The sequence below is a fragment of the Dendrobates tinctorius genome, unplaced genomic scaffold (assembly GCF_039654945.1).
Source record: "Dendrobates tinctorius isolate UK_male_01 unplaced genomic scaffold, ASM3965494v1 ptg000241l, whole genome shotgun sequence".
NCBI classification, from domain to species: domain Eukaryota; kingdom Metazoa; phylum Chordata; class Amphibia; order Anura; family Dendrobatidae; genus Dendrobates; species Dendrobates tinctorius.
Genome location: NW_027361908.1, coordinates 16,272,473 through 16,287,066, shown reverse-complemented (window position 1 = coordinate 16,287,066; position 14,594 = coordinate 16,272,473). Strand labels below are relative to the sequence as shown.

Sequence of the window (14,594 nt, the reverse complement as noted above, 5' to 3'; positions counted from 1 at the left end):
ACGTCCTGGTTTGGTGTTGAAGGAGAAGTTTAGTGTTTGAAATAGGCGATTGGAGAGTTGTTCAGGAGATTTCTGAGAAGTATTGGTTTTCAAGTTATCCTCATCTTCTTCAATTTAGTTTTCCCTTCATATTTCTACCCTGTTTCCCTGTTGTTTTGGGAGTGTATTTGTAGGATTATAGTTTTCTTTTATCCTAGTCTGTCTACCTCTGTCAATCTGGTTATCCTGTACACTTTAACCTCACACCTTCCTGGGTGTGGGAGGGAACAAATAAGAGCTAAGATAGGAGCATAGCAAGGTACATGACCCCGACATCTCCACCTTCCAGGGTAATCCAGGGGACAGGGATAGTCTAGGGCTCCCCCTAGTTTGAGGGATCAGATAGGTGCCCACGATCCCTAGTCACTATGTGTCAGATACTAGAAGGAATCTAAGATTTAACACACATTATGGTTTGCTTTACATGTGTTTCTTTATTCTTTGTTTCAATGTGTTCCATCACGGTTTTGTTGGCTTAAGACTGAATCTACAACGTGCACATTGTAATAGGAACAAGGAAAAACATTGCATCGACAGATGTGTAAACCTTTAACTCGTACTGTATATATATACAGTATATATTTTTTCCTCAAAACTGAATTTTTAAAGATTCTCTGCATTACCAAGCACTATCAATGGACAAGAGTTATGCTGTTTTGAAATACAGCAGACAGGTTTTTCTTACCACTACTTTAAAGTTTTCAATATGATTGACATGTTTATTCTGTTGGAATATATTGTTTGGATGAAGTAATGAAAGGTTTTTTATGGTGTAACTGACATACTACTTATTGCTATGTATGGTAATATTTACCTCCTTCATGATATCCGCCATACATATACGGCGCATGTCAAAAGTGGGTGTTTGGAGTGGACTTCAACAGTGAGCCCGCCCCATACCCTTGTGATGGCTGCGTATTACAGCCAGGACCTGCCGCTAACAATTGAGGGTGTTGTAGTGCTTTGCCCAAGATTGTTAGCTTGTTAAATGCAGCTCTCAATTTTTGACAGCGGCATTTAAAGCGCATCGCCGTGCATGCACGTAATGTGATTGCGGGTCACAGATGGGTTGTCATGACATCTGGAGGTCAGCTGAGGACCGATATGCCTGTCATTCCGGAGCTCCTTTGAAACAATGCCTGTGGCAAGGCTTCAAATGAGACCGTGATTTCTGCTATATGCAATAATGCTGTGATACGATATGGCCTAACTATAACTTTAAAAAGTAAAAAAAAAAATATTTTAAAAAGTATGAAAAGACCCCAAAAATACTAAAAGTTCATAATCACACAGCTCAATCATCAGAATTGTAAACATGTTGTGGGCCTTTGAAAATAGTGACACAACCCAAAAAAATATTATTTTGCAAATTTAAAATTTTTTTCACAATTAAAATAATTTAAAAAACTGGACATGTTAGGTATTGCCATAATCATACTAACGAGGAGAATTGTTTTGCATGGTCATTTTCACTACAAAATGTTCACCGTAAAAACAATTCCAAAAAAACTGTCTGCATTGCTTTTTTTTCACAATTTTGCCGCACTTGGAAATTTTTTCACATATTCCAGTACATTATGTGGTAAAATGAATGGTGTTATTTAAAAGTTTAACTCGTCCTGCAAAAAACACGCCTTCATATGTCAATGTGAACAGAAAAATAATAGATTTATGACTCTGGGAAGAAGGGGAGGAAAAAACGGAAACAAAACAATGAAGATTGGCTGAGTCGTAAGAGGTTAAATTATTTATTGGATACAACATCTCATGACTCAAGATTGTGGCTATAGTCCTATGTGATGTCATCCTTTCTGCATCTTTCAATCAAATGACAACACTCCCTGCCCCAAAACTACTGTACTTACTGTACCTGTAACTATTGAAGATGGCTCACTCTTCTAGGTTAAAGGTGGCCATACACATTAAAAAGCTGTTGGCAGAATGATCATGAGGATAGAGTCTAGCCTCCTAACAGACCGAAATTTTGTGGATACAGACAATTATACACATACTGTAGATGCCTAGTAGAGAAAAGTAGTAGGAGTGTTCACCTGTGAAATAATAAGATATTATTATTTATTTATATAGCACCATTATTTCCATGGTGCTGTACATGAGAAGGAGTTACATTCAAAGTTATAGATATCGTTTACAGTAAACACATTTACAAAGCCAGACTGGTACAGAGGGGAGAGGACCCTGTCCTTGCGGACTTACATTCTGTGGGATAATGGGGAAGAGACAGAAGGTCGGGGGTACTGTAGCTCTGGTGGTGGTGAGGCGGCAGAATGTTTATAGCAGGCTGTGAGCTTTCCTGAAGAGATTGATTTTCAGGATCCATCTGAAGGATCCAAGGGTGGTGGATAATCTGACGTGTTGAGGCGTGGAATTCCTGAGGAAGGGGAATATTCGGGAGAAATCTTGGAGGCGGTTGTGTGAGGAATGAATAAGTGTGGAGGAGAGTAGGAGGTCTTGGCAGGATCGAAGATTACGTTTGGAAGCAAACGGGAGCAGTGATATTGGGCGATAGCGTGGCATAGCAGTTGGGTCAAGGTTTGTTTGTTGAGGTTGGATATGATGGTGGCATGTTTGAAGGCAGAGGGGAAGATACCAGAAGATAGCGATAGGTTGAAGAGATGGGTTAGGGCTAGAATGAGCGTGTTAGTGAGGTTGGGGAGCAGGTGAGAAGGGATGGGATGAAGCGCACAGGTGGTGAGATGTGATTTGGAGAGGAGATGAGTAAGTTCTCCTTCAGTGATGAGGGAGATTATAAGGAAGAGCAGAGGTCTGGTACATGGAGTGGTTGGGGTAGTGGAACACTAAAGGTTTGCCTTGTTTGGTCGATCTTATTTCTGAAGTAGATGGCAAAATCCTCGGCAGAATTTAGGGGAGTTGGAGGTGGCAGTGGTGAGCGGAGGAGAGAGTTTAATGTGCTGAACAGTTGTTTTGGGTTGTAGGCTAATGGAGATACAATATTTGTGAAATAGGTCTGTTTAGCAGAGGTGAGGGCTAATTTGAAGGCAAGTGTAGCTTGCTTGAAGGCAGTGAAGTCATCTGGCAGGCGTGTTTTCTACAAATGCCGAGCCGCAACCCTGGATGATTGTTGATGTTTTTTGGTGAGATTGTTGTGCCAGGTTTGTCTATTTATTCGCCGCACTTTGCCATGCATGAGAGGGGCTACTGAGTCTATGGCTGACGGGAGGGTGGCGTTCTAGAAAGCGGTGGCGCTGTCCTTGTCGTGGAGTGAAGATATGGAGGACAGTGGTAGAAGAGAGTCTGAGTGTCTGTGAATGTCTAGGTGTGCGAGGTTTCTGCGAGGATGCATACCTCCCAACCATCCCGGATTTGGCGGGACAGTCCCGTTTTTGATTGCCTGTCCCGCTGTCCCAGGCGGGAGCCTATTTTTCCCACATTTCACTGAGCTGCACGCCCCCCATGCACCAACCCCATCCGCGCCCTCCCAGACAGACCCACCGGCCACCGCAACCCCTCACTGATGAATCTCGAGGTCCCTGATCATGTGACCCCTGACTCATCCCCTCCTGTGACCTCATCACAGGTTCTGTGCGCACAGCCCTCGGTGTATTCAGGACTCTGCTGTGCTGGTTGTCATGGTGCTGGATGAGGTGAAGTTTATGTGTGGGGTCAGGAGGGGTTTACAGGGTGGATGTAGCAGAGCCACGTGTGTACGAGGTGTACGGAGTGGAGCCACGTGTGTATGAGGTGTATGGAGTGGAGCTGCGTGTGCACGAGGTGTATGGAGCAAAGCCGCATGTGTACAAGGTTTACGGTGTGGAGCCATGTGTGTACAAGGTGTACAGAGCGTGGCCGCATGTGTACAAGGTGTACGAAGCATAGTCGCATGTGTACGAGGTTTACTGAGTGAAGCTGTGTGTGTGCGAGGTGTACGGAGCAGAACCGTGTGTGTTCGAGGCATACAAAGTGGAACCGTGTGTGTATGAGGTGTCCTGGATCCAGCGGGACAGTCACAATTTTGAGAGTCTGCCCCACTGCCCCGGCTGGGAGCTTACTTTTCCCGCGGACACAGGAGTACACGGCGGAGCCCTGAAGAGCACTTTAAAATTCACACGTGACGTTCCACCGGAATTGACGTGCTAGAAGCTGACCGGAAATGAGGTAATTTCGGGAGGAGATTGTGACGGAATCATGGAGGCACTTCAGGGAATGCTTCAGATCCATCACCGTGTCCTCCTCCGACAGCGCCGACAGCAGGATCGCCTTGGACTCGGAGATGTCGGCCATGTGAGCGGATCATGATATGTCCTGCACCGGGAGGCTCAGGTGGGCATTACAATGGGTGCCAGGCTGCTATAGTATCTTTATAGAATCTTTCTTTCTATCTCTAATCTTTCTTTTTTTCTTTCTCTCTGTCTCTGTTCTTTCTTTCTTTCCTCTTTCTTTCTTTCTTTCTTTCTTTCTTTCTTTCCCTCTTCCTCACTCTCTCTCTGTTCTTTCTTTTGGTCTGTTCTTTCTTTCCCCTCTTACTTTCTCTCTCTAATCTTTCTTTCTTTCTCTCTCTGTTCTTTCTTTCTATCTCTCTGTTCTCTTTCTTTCTCTTTCTTTCTATCTCTGTTCTTTCCTTCTTTCCCCTCTTTCTTTCTTTATTTCTTTCTTTTTCTCTCTGTTCTTTATTTTTCCCTTCTTTCTTTCTCGCTCTCTCCCTCTCTGTTCTTTCTTTCCCCTCTTTCTTTCTCTCTGTTCTTTCCTTCTTTCCCCTCTTTCTTTCTTTCTTTTTCTCTCTGTTCTTTATTTCTTTCCTCTCTTTCTTTCTCCCTCTCTGTTCTTGCTTTTCCCTCTTTCTTGTCCTCTCTTTTTCTGTCCACTCTTTCTCTCTCTGTTCTTTTTCTTTCTTTCTTCTTTATTTCTCTCTTCTTTCTTTCCCCTCTTTTTTTCTCTTTCTCTGTTCTTTCTTTCCCCTCTTTCTTTCTCTCTCTAATGCTTCTTTTTTTCTCTCTGTTCTTTCTTTCTCTCTCTCTCTGTTCTTTCTTTCTCTCTCTCTCTGTTCTTTCTTTCTCTCTCTGTTCTCTTTCTTCCCCCTTTCTTTTTCTTTCTTTCTCTGTTATTTCTTTCTTTCCCCTCTTTCTTTCCTTCTCTCTCTGTTCTTTTTTTTCTTTCTCTCTCTGTTTCTTTCTTTCTCTCTATTTCTCTGTTCTTTATTTCCACTTTCTTTCTTTCTTTCTCTGTTCTTTCTTTCCCCTCGTTCTTTTTTTCTATCTCTCGCTGTTTTTTTCTGTCCCCTTTTTCTTTCTCTCTGTTCTTTCTTTCTTTCACTCTGATTCTCTTTCTTTCTTCTTTCTTTCTCTATGTCCTTTCTTTCTCCTCTTTCTTTTTCTCTCTCTCTGTTCTTTCTTTCTTTTCCTCAGTACCAGTCAGTGTGCCCACAGTACCAGCCACTGTGCCCTCAGTACCAGTCAGTGTGATCAGCAGTGCTAAATGGGTGTGATTGGGGCATGGACATGGGTGTGAGTTGTTAAATGGGTGTGGTCGGGGTGTGGCCTAAAATTTTCCACGACGTGTTGCGCACGCCGCAGCCTCTTCCCTTCTTCAAAAGTTGGGAGGTAAGGAGGATGTGCTAGTTGCTGGACATGGGGGACAGGGATGAGAAGGTGAGTAGGTGGTGGTCAGATAGAGGGAGGGGAGAGGTTGTGAGATTTGATAGGGAACAGAGGTGGTTGAAGATGAGGTCTAATGTATGTCCATCTGAGTGGAGCGGCAGCCTGAATGGTAATCATGTCATTCAACCTCTGAACTAAACTACCCTGCATGTATTTTCACTCCATTCAATGTTGGCAGGCAGCCTGAATGGCAATCATGTCATTCAACCTCTGAACTGAACTACCCTGCATGTATTTTCACTCCATTCAATGTTGGCAGGCAGCCTGAATGGCAATCATGTCATTCAACCTCTGAACTGAACTACCCTGCATGTATTTTCACTCCATTCAATGTTAGCAAGCAACCTTAATGGTATATTATTAAAGATGGATCGCAGTCTAGGCCTAAAGGTGGCCATACACATTACATAGCTACAGTATTGGCAGAATGATCATGAGCACAGAGTCAAGCCTTCTAAAGGACCTAACTGTTCTGGATATGGACATTAATACACCTAGGTGTGTGTTCTTTGTGAATCAAGACATTATTGAAGATGTCTCGCAAACCAGAGATAAAGATGACCTTGCACATTAGATAGTTTGACTAACAGCTTTCTCTCTTAACTCCCCATTAGACAGGAATGCTATGAAAGAGCCAATGCCAGAATCATAGGACTGCACTCGGATGACATCGGAGTAGAGTCCGATTTCCACGGACTGACAGAATGGAGAAGAGCAAGAAATTGTTTTCTCATCCAAGAGAATCAGATCACACTGTGATCAATATGTGATCAGAGTTTGATCAGAGTGTGATTTGCATAAATGACCAGATTCTCTCGGATGAGAGAACAGTCGTCTACACCTGCCGTCACAGGTAGAGATAATATGGTGCAACATAAAGCATTTTATCGGCCAAGTGAGATTTACTTTTAGTTTCTTTGCTCTAAAGATATTGAAGAAAGGGACAGTCCTGTAGATGAGCGGAGTCGTCTACCTAGATGCATGGTGCATGTCTGCAGCTGTATGCAGGGTGCATTTCAATGAGCTCCCCCTGCAGCCATGCAGGATACATTTCATATGTGCAGGATCTCATTAACACCGAACCCTCACCAGCCACGGATCTTGTGTAACACATTGCCTTTAAGTGTTTATGACACAATCAGGTCACATGCAATGAGACTTTTGAGGGTTTCACAGAAATTGCTGCACAAACTGCCGTAATCCGTCTATATACAAACGGCACCTCTCATATATTTTGGCTATTTTGATACGTCGGACTATTATTTGTTAGTGACAAAAATGGAAATTATGTGACAAAATTAAATAGAAACAAATTACAACAAAATGTTTTGAAGAAAAATAATCCCGAGAGCCAGAATTCTATCTAAGTATATTGCTGAAGATGAGTTCTTCCATGTTATGGTTACCACGGGAACATTACATGATTTAAAAATACACTTATCTGAAATATGAATCAATTAACCCGCCGAGTACAGTCTATCATGTTAACCCGTTAGTGACTCGGAGAGAGAATGACTATTCTTTAGCAGTGTAAAATCTGCCAATCTGATTTTTTTATTCCCTCTCACAATTATCGCTCATTAGGAAGTTAATAGCGGCATCCTTTGAGCTGCCGCTTCGGAGAGCTCTGTACTCTCTCCCCCTCTCTCTTTTTCTCTCCCCCTCCCCCTTTCTCCTCCAGTTCTGCTGCTTTGGCTCTGAGCGTCACTCTGCATCCGACCACAGACATGGCGACAGTGGTCCAGCCCCTCACATTGGACAGAGGTAGGACAAGACGAGCACCTGCTGATGCTGTGCATGTGTGGTATTGATGCCTCAGGAAGCTTTGGTAGAAATGCTCTGATTTTCTATGAGACTGCAGTGAAACCTGGCAGAATATTGTGCAGAACAATATGTTTCCTTATCTACAGTGTACTAGAATATTAGAGTGCAGTGACAGGGACTCCATAATGGCCTGGGGACAAGATGCATTGCACTGCTTAAGAGATATTAGATGATAATACGTTATCATCCGGAATCTAGAAGCACATTGTTATTTCAGGTTCTTATGGGTTCCTTGACCCTTAGACTTCTCCTGATCTTCCGGAAGATTAATGTGCCTGGAAATGACAGAGACGAGGTCAATGTATATTTGATGGCATCAGTCAGTCGCATGGACGTAGAAGTTTACATGTTCTCACAATGGGATGTGGACATAGGGACATAGCGGTGACATGTTGAAGGACAGCAGGCAATAAAGACAAAGCACCTACAAGAGATAACGCAAGGACGGAGCAGGCAGACAAGGCTATAACATAAGAATGGGCTACAGAGGAGAAGGGTAGGAAGTGCAATTGTCTTAATTAGATGTTAAAGGAAACTGTGGCTGAAAAGCCCTTAATTAAAAGCAATGTAAACATGTGCGGAACAAAATGTCAGGGCGCACAAATCTACAACATCACAAACCTAGAAGGAGCGACATACACAATTTCGATCAAACCAATCATCATTTGGTGCAAAGTTCTGTTATTAAGCTTTGAAACGTTAAAAACTTGCATCCCGACATGCAATATATATGTCAGGCGCACATAGTTAACAAAATAATATGACACACGTGGCTTCTTCTTGCATCTAGCACATCTACGTGATGCACTCTATGTCTAACCCCTTATAGACCACATATTAATCTGTTGCCTTAGATATTGTACGACTACCATACCTCATGTGATTATTGTGGCACTTGTATTTGTAACTGCTCTTAATTCCCGGAATCAAACGCTTAAATACATGTCCCCAATGTAATTATAACACAGGCACATCAGGAACAATGTCCTTGGATATCAGCCTCTCGTAAAGACATTTCAAGTGTTGTAGAACATTTTAAGAATTTATTATTGAAGTTATTTTCGTTAATACTATTATGGTACATTAGGCACTGTTCACAATAGCGTTTTTCCATTTCTGTAAGGGGTTGCAGTACTTTTGAGAGTATGAAAACCTTTGAATCCTCTGTACATGTAAATAGGATGCATTGTTGGATCTAGTTGTAAACAAATTTGTCGAAGCTGTCATGAATCTGTTGGAAGCCATGATGGTAGGATGAACGCATGGAACATTATAGCATCATCATAGTATAAAACTACGGTATATTTGTACAAACACCATAAAAAATGACTTCACTCACTATTTTAGTGGAAACCAGTGACCTTAATTGCCTGGAAGCCATGATGCTAGCATGATTAGCTTCATTTCCTTGCATTACAAGACTATTGACTACTGTGATACTATATACTATTAGCACAAACATCTTTAAAACAAATTGTTATTCATTTTACTTTTAGTGTTTGGGAGAACTCTGTCCTCCGTTTGAATTTTTTTACCAACTGAACGGCCACAGGATAAAATAGCTATTGTACATAATCAAGTTTTGTTGTCTGTTTTGAGTAAAGTACACAATGAAGATTCATAGACTTTTATATTGTCAATTATTATTGACTGAGCAAATCATTTGGCTTTGTGTTGCCGAAATGATGCATTGCGTAACAATGCCTTTACCTCTGTATAAGTTCACGTGAAGGGAAATCCATTGATCAAAGCATGGGGCTTATGATTGACATCTATATTAACTTGTCATTACAGAGTAACCGTAAAGGAAGGAAGGTATTAGCAGATCAGAGGTCATATTTTCTATCATGTCAAAATATACAGAATGCTATAATGTGACAGTGTTATTGACTTGTGGCATTATGCTGCAATATACTTTATTAGATACCTGTAGTCTTCCTTATTCGAGGAAAGCATCAGTTTGCCAAAGCTTCTTTTCATAAATTCTAGATCATCTTCTTGTTATAGGTGGGCCCTCACTACTAATTGCAGAAACTGAAAAACCCATTATGAGACTCACAAATGTTTTTTTAATTTGGATTTTATGTGCTATATCATCAGAAAGTAGCAAATATTTGTGAAGTATAAAGGAAATACTACATGATTTTCTAATTATTTCAAAAATCTATATCTGAAAATTGTAACGTGCATTTATATTCAGCCTCCCTGAGTCAATACTTTGAAGGACCACCTTTCGCTAGAATTACTGCTGTAAATCTTTTGGGGTATGTCTCTACTAGCTTTTGCCAATTCTTCTTTTCAAACTAACTCTAGCTCAGTGAGATTGGATGGAGAGTTTCTGTGAACAGCAGTTTTCAATTCTAAACATAGATTCTTAATGGCACTTTGACTGGGTGAATCAAGCACTTGAATATGCTTTGATCTAACCCATTCCATTGTAGCTCTGGCAGTAATTTTTAGGGCGTTGTCCTGTTGGAAGGTGAACCTAAGCCCCAGTCTCAAGTGTTTTGCAGCCTCTAATAGATTTTCCTTCAGGATTGCCCTTTTTTTAGCACCATCTATGTTCCCATCAACCCTGACCAACATTCCTGTTCCTGCCCCTGTTGAAAAAAAGCATTCCCACAGCATGATACTGCCCCCACCATGTTTGTCAGTGGGGATGGTGTTTACAGGGTCATGTGCAGCGTTAGTTTTTCTCCAAAAAGCCCAAAAAGTTCTACTTTCATCTGATCTAACCAGAGCACCTTCTTCCACATTATAGCTATATCCTTTACATAGCATTTTTCAAAGTGCAAATGGGACTTCCTATGGCTTGCTTTCAAAAATGGCTTTCTTTTTGTCCCTGTTTCATAAAGGCCAGATTTGTGTAGTATATGACTGTAGTTCTTCTGTGGACAGATTCTCCCACAAAAGTTGTGGATCTCTGCAGCTCCTCCAGAGTGACCATTGGCCTCTTGGCTGCTTCTCTGAATAGTCGATTACTTGCTTGGGATGTCAAATGAGATGGTTCACTCCTGTCCAGCTCATCAGGTTTTGTACTTGACAAGTGCAGGTGCTGTCCAGATGGTCCCAATGTTTCATGTTAGAGCTCAATCGAACAGTAGTGATTTTCACACATCAGAAAATTGGTCCTAGCTTCATCAGTGCTTCTTATCAGTTTCATCACAGTTTAAGATTTTCAGTATTTGCCATTAGAGTTTTATCAGAGTGTCATAAGTTTTTCACGGATATAAAAAAAATGCTGACTGTTTCTCAAGCTTCTCCTGTCTAACTGGCCATGACAATTGGATGGCACACTAATGCCATCCGAGGGCTCGCCGATTTTTTTCACTGTTTATTATAAGTACTTTAAGAAACCTCCATCATTCTTTTTCATCTGAGAAAAGCTGATCAAGCTTTGACCAAACTGATGGTAAAAACTCTGACACTCTGATAAAAAAACACTGATGAAACTTGGACTGTTTTTTTCATACTGATGTCTGAATGAGTCCCAATATTGTGATCCATGTCCAAACTTGGAGTAAGGGCTCATACTCATCAGCGAAGAAAACTGATAAAAAATCGGATTGCACTCTGACCAATGAGTCCCTGCTCAGCTGCAATTTTTTCAGCTCTGAATGGGATGAGAAAAACATCTCAAAAATACCTCAGCATGCTGTGATTGTCTTCGTATCTCGGACGAGACTCACCAATGCAAGTCCATGGGGGTGATAAAAAAAATGCACAGCACTCGGACCATGTGAGTGCCGTGCAATATGGGATGAGAAAAATATCTCAGCATGCTGTGATTGTCCTCATATCTCGGACGTGACACACCAATGCAAATCCATGTGAGTGAGAAAAAAAATGCACAGCACTCGGACCATGTGAGTGCCGTCCAATTTTTACACAACCATGACCCTTGAAAAGCTGGTATCTCATCTGCCACAAAACCACAGTGTAACCCGACAAAATAGAATAGATAAATACATATAGAATATATAGATATAAAGATGTCAGTGGCATATATAATTAGTACTATGCTTGTTTAGCTTAATAGACATATATGAGCTGAGGGAAAGCAGACATCTGGGGGCAGATGTTTATAACCAGGGAAGTGGGTAATACCCATGGAGCTTCCCAGGTTATTAATACCAGCTCATAGCCTTTTCTAGGTCTTAAAAAGGGTAACCCTCCAAAAAAATGTAGAGTCCCCCTATAAATAAAGCCAGCAAAGCCTCGGCAGACAGCTGTGGGCTGATATTACTAGCATAGGAAGGGGTCATGTATATTGGCCCTCTCCCAGACAAAAAACATCAGCTCTCAGGCACCCGAGAAATGGCACATCCATGCGGTGTGCCGATTTTGGCACTTTTAGCCTCTTCCCACTTACCCTAGTGCAGTGACAAGTAGGGTTATATTATTGCGCTTGATGTCACCTTTGCATTGTCAAGTGACATTAAGCCAAGACGCCCCCAATACTAACCTCATAGTGATATTGTAAAAAATACACACACCCTGAATAAAGTCATTTATTTTAAATAATGACAGACTTCTTTAATAAATCTACATTTAACAAAAACAGTTTGAAAGCTGCATGCACGTTGGGCACAGCGAACTGAGCGGGTAAGCAGCCCTTATCACCATCTGGCACTCTTTAAGGGCCTGTTACACATAGTGATATCGCTAGCAATATCGCTAAAGCATCACCGATTTTGTGACGCAGCAGCGATATCACTAGCGATATCGCTACATGTGATACTCTATTTATTTATTTAACCCTTACCTTTTACTGTACCTGTGATTTTTGGTATCATACCCCTATTGTGCAATATTTACCTATTTGGCTGTCACTTTGATCATGCATTATACTTAGGTACTTAATTATTTCCCATCCACCGCCCATTTTTTCTGTTGAGAGATTTATTATGTCATTGTCTTATTTCCATCATGATAATAAATATTTAAATTAATTTCTGTTGTTTATCCTCAATATAGGTTTATTTTTTAACAAAAACAGGTATACTCACTTCAATGTCCAATCCACTGAAAACAAAGTCTCCTGTAAAAGAATTAAAATAATTAACAGCTATATCCCTCACCTGCCTGCTAAAAAGATATTAATCCATTTGTTTCATGATGTGTCTAGCCCTTCTACATCTAGATGGCAGGCTGGATAGTTGTGTATTGTAACTTTACAGCCTGCCATGCAGCAGAGACATTGAGCTCCATGTGCATTACCCCTTTCCCAGGCTATAAACATCTGCCCCCAGCTGTCCGCTTTCCCTCTGCTGGTAAATAAAATGTTGGGGGATACCACAGCATTTTTTTCTGAAATTTGTTTATTTACTGAAAAAACATGTACAGTAAACACACACAAAGCACCTATTATATCTTACTACTTCACTCACATCTATCTATCTACCTATCTGTCTTTACCAGTGAAGGTGAACTTCACCAGAATGGTCTTATTCACACTTTGCATTTAATGCCGGATCCTTTAAGTAAACTGAATGTATATACAGCATATTCAACTGGTGTTCCATGCTAAGCAAAGAATGAATATTACAATAGTCAATACAAGAAAGAAGAAAGGCTTCAACTGGATCCATTGAAGCGATTTACGCGAAACGGCCAACGTCCATCCTTGCACTCCCCGCATGCCTCCTTAGCCTGTATGTCCTCATCAAAGTTTTTTTCGCATAGATGAAATAAAACAACTTTGATATCCTTCTCAACGTGGTGAGTGCAGCAAGCCTTTCTTCTTTTTTGTATTGAATATCTATCTATCTATCTAATCTCTCTCTCTTTATCTATATATATAGAGAGAGAGAGGTCATGTTACAATTGTATTGTAATCAGATCACATTTCGATGTAAATTGGATGCTAGGTGATAAAATCGGATTGTATTTGCAAGAAAATTGCATGACACTCGTCCTGCTTTTCTGGACTGAAATTGTTTTTTTTCACGGTGATGGATATGATCCCTTAATGGGGAAAAAAGCTGATGGAAACTGGTGCATTTTTTGCATCAATTTTGCTATAAACTTGATGCATCAGATTTGAAGAGTTGCAGGGCAATGTCTTTGATATTTTCAATTCAAATTACAAAAAAAGTATATATACTTGTCAATCTGATATAAATGTTATAAAACATGTAGAAAACTGCCTCACTGTGCCTTTAAACAATTTGCTGCCAGTTGTAATGTTGAGTGCTGACACAGTTTTTATTTGGCCTTACATCAAAGTGAAATTTTGTTGATTCGTTCTCGTAGCCTAAAAGAATTGCAATACTCAACTGATCTTGAAATGTCACCAGACTTACAATCTGCAGTTTGATTTATATAAAAAAGTATTTGAAAGGAATTCACTCTAGAGTGACTGTATCGTGGGTATTATTCTTCTTTATAAAGAAATGCCATAGATACACATTGTTATTTACAGATATAGTAATCATGAGCCCTTTTCACTGGGAGATTGCTACTAAAGGGCCAAATTAGTCTCCCATAGGCTGCCAGAAATACAATACAATGAAAGTTATTGTGTTTGCAAAATTGCTGACATACTTTCTATAATTACTTAATTTCTTATTAGGCGTTCCTACAATGTACAAGCATACCGTCATTAGATACCACATAATAGTACAATGGTCTTTTAAGGGGTTCTTCTCATAGGAGATCGATGGTATTCACAATAAATAGGGGGATTGAAAATCTGTAACAAGAAGTCAGGTCTGGGTAAACTTATAGTGCTCGATTAAACTAGGTATTTATGCAGGTTCTGGCATAAAACCTCTTGAAATGTGGCAATTTTTTTCCGAAACCTGAAGTTGTGCAAAAACTGAGCTAATTTTGCTATTTTCACGCAAGTCTTGGTTAGCTCAGTCAGCAGAGTTGGGATGGGGCCAACAGAACAGAGTTTCCACTTTGACTTAGAGAGTTTTTTGGTAAGCTGTCAAGATAATAATTTTTATGGATACATTATAAATCATTATGGTTATGAGTGATACACGTCTACAGCCCATTATTTTGACATAACTGCATTCTCTGCAAACTAATGATAATTTCAGTCAAAATGAATTCTTTAAGTTCCTTCAGCTTCAAAAAAAATCATGG

General features: G+C 40.5%; 1 protein-coding gene across 2 annotated transcripts in view; it reads left to right on the top strand.

Annotated features, from left to right (window-relative positions):
• Positions 1-14,594, top strand: part of LIN7A (lin-7 homolog A, crumbs cell polarity complex component) — a 154,374-nt gene that overhangs the window by 30,542 nt on the left and 109,238 nt on the right. The window contains exon 1 of one of the 2 annotated variants that reach the window (XM_073556973.1): positions 7,307-7,439. The exons of the other annotated variant lie outside the window; for it this stretch is intronic. Coding sequence (XP_073413074.1) covers positions 7,403-7,439 — 37 coding nt within the window. The 5' untranslated portion in view covers positions 7,307-7,402. Of the gene's footprint in view, positions 1-7,306; positions 7,440-14,594 lie in introns of those variants that run through there. 2 annotated transcript variants of the gene reach the window in all.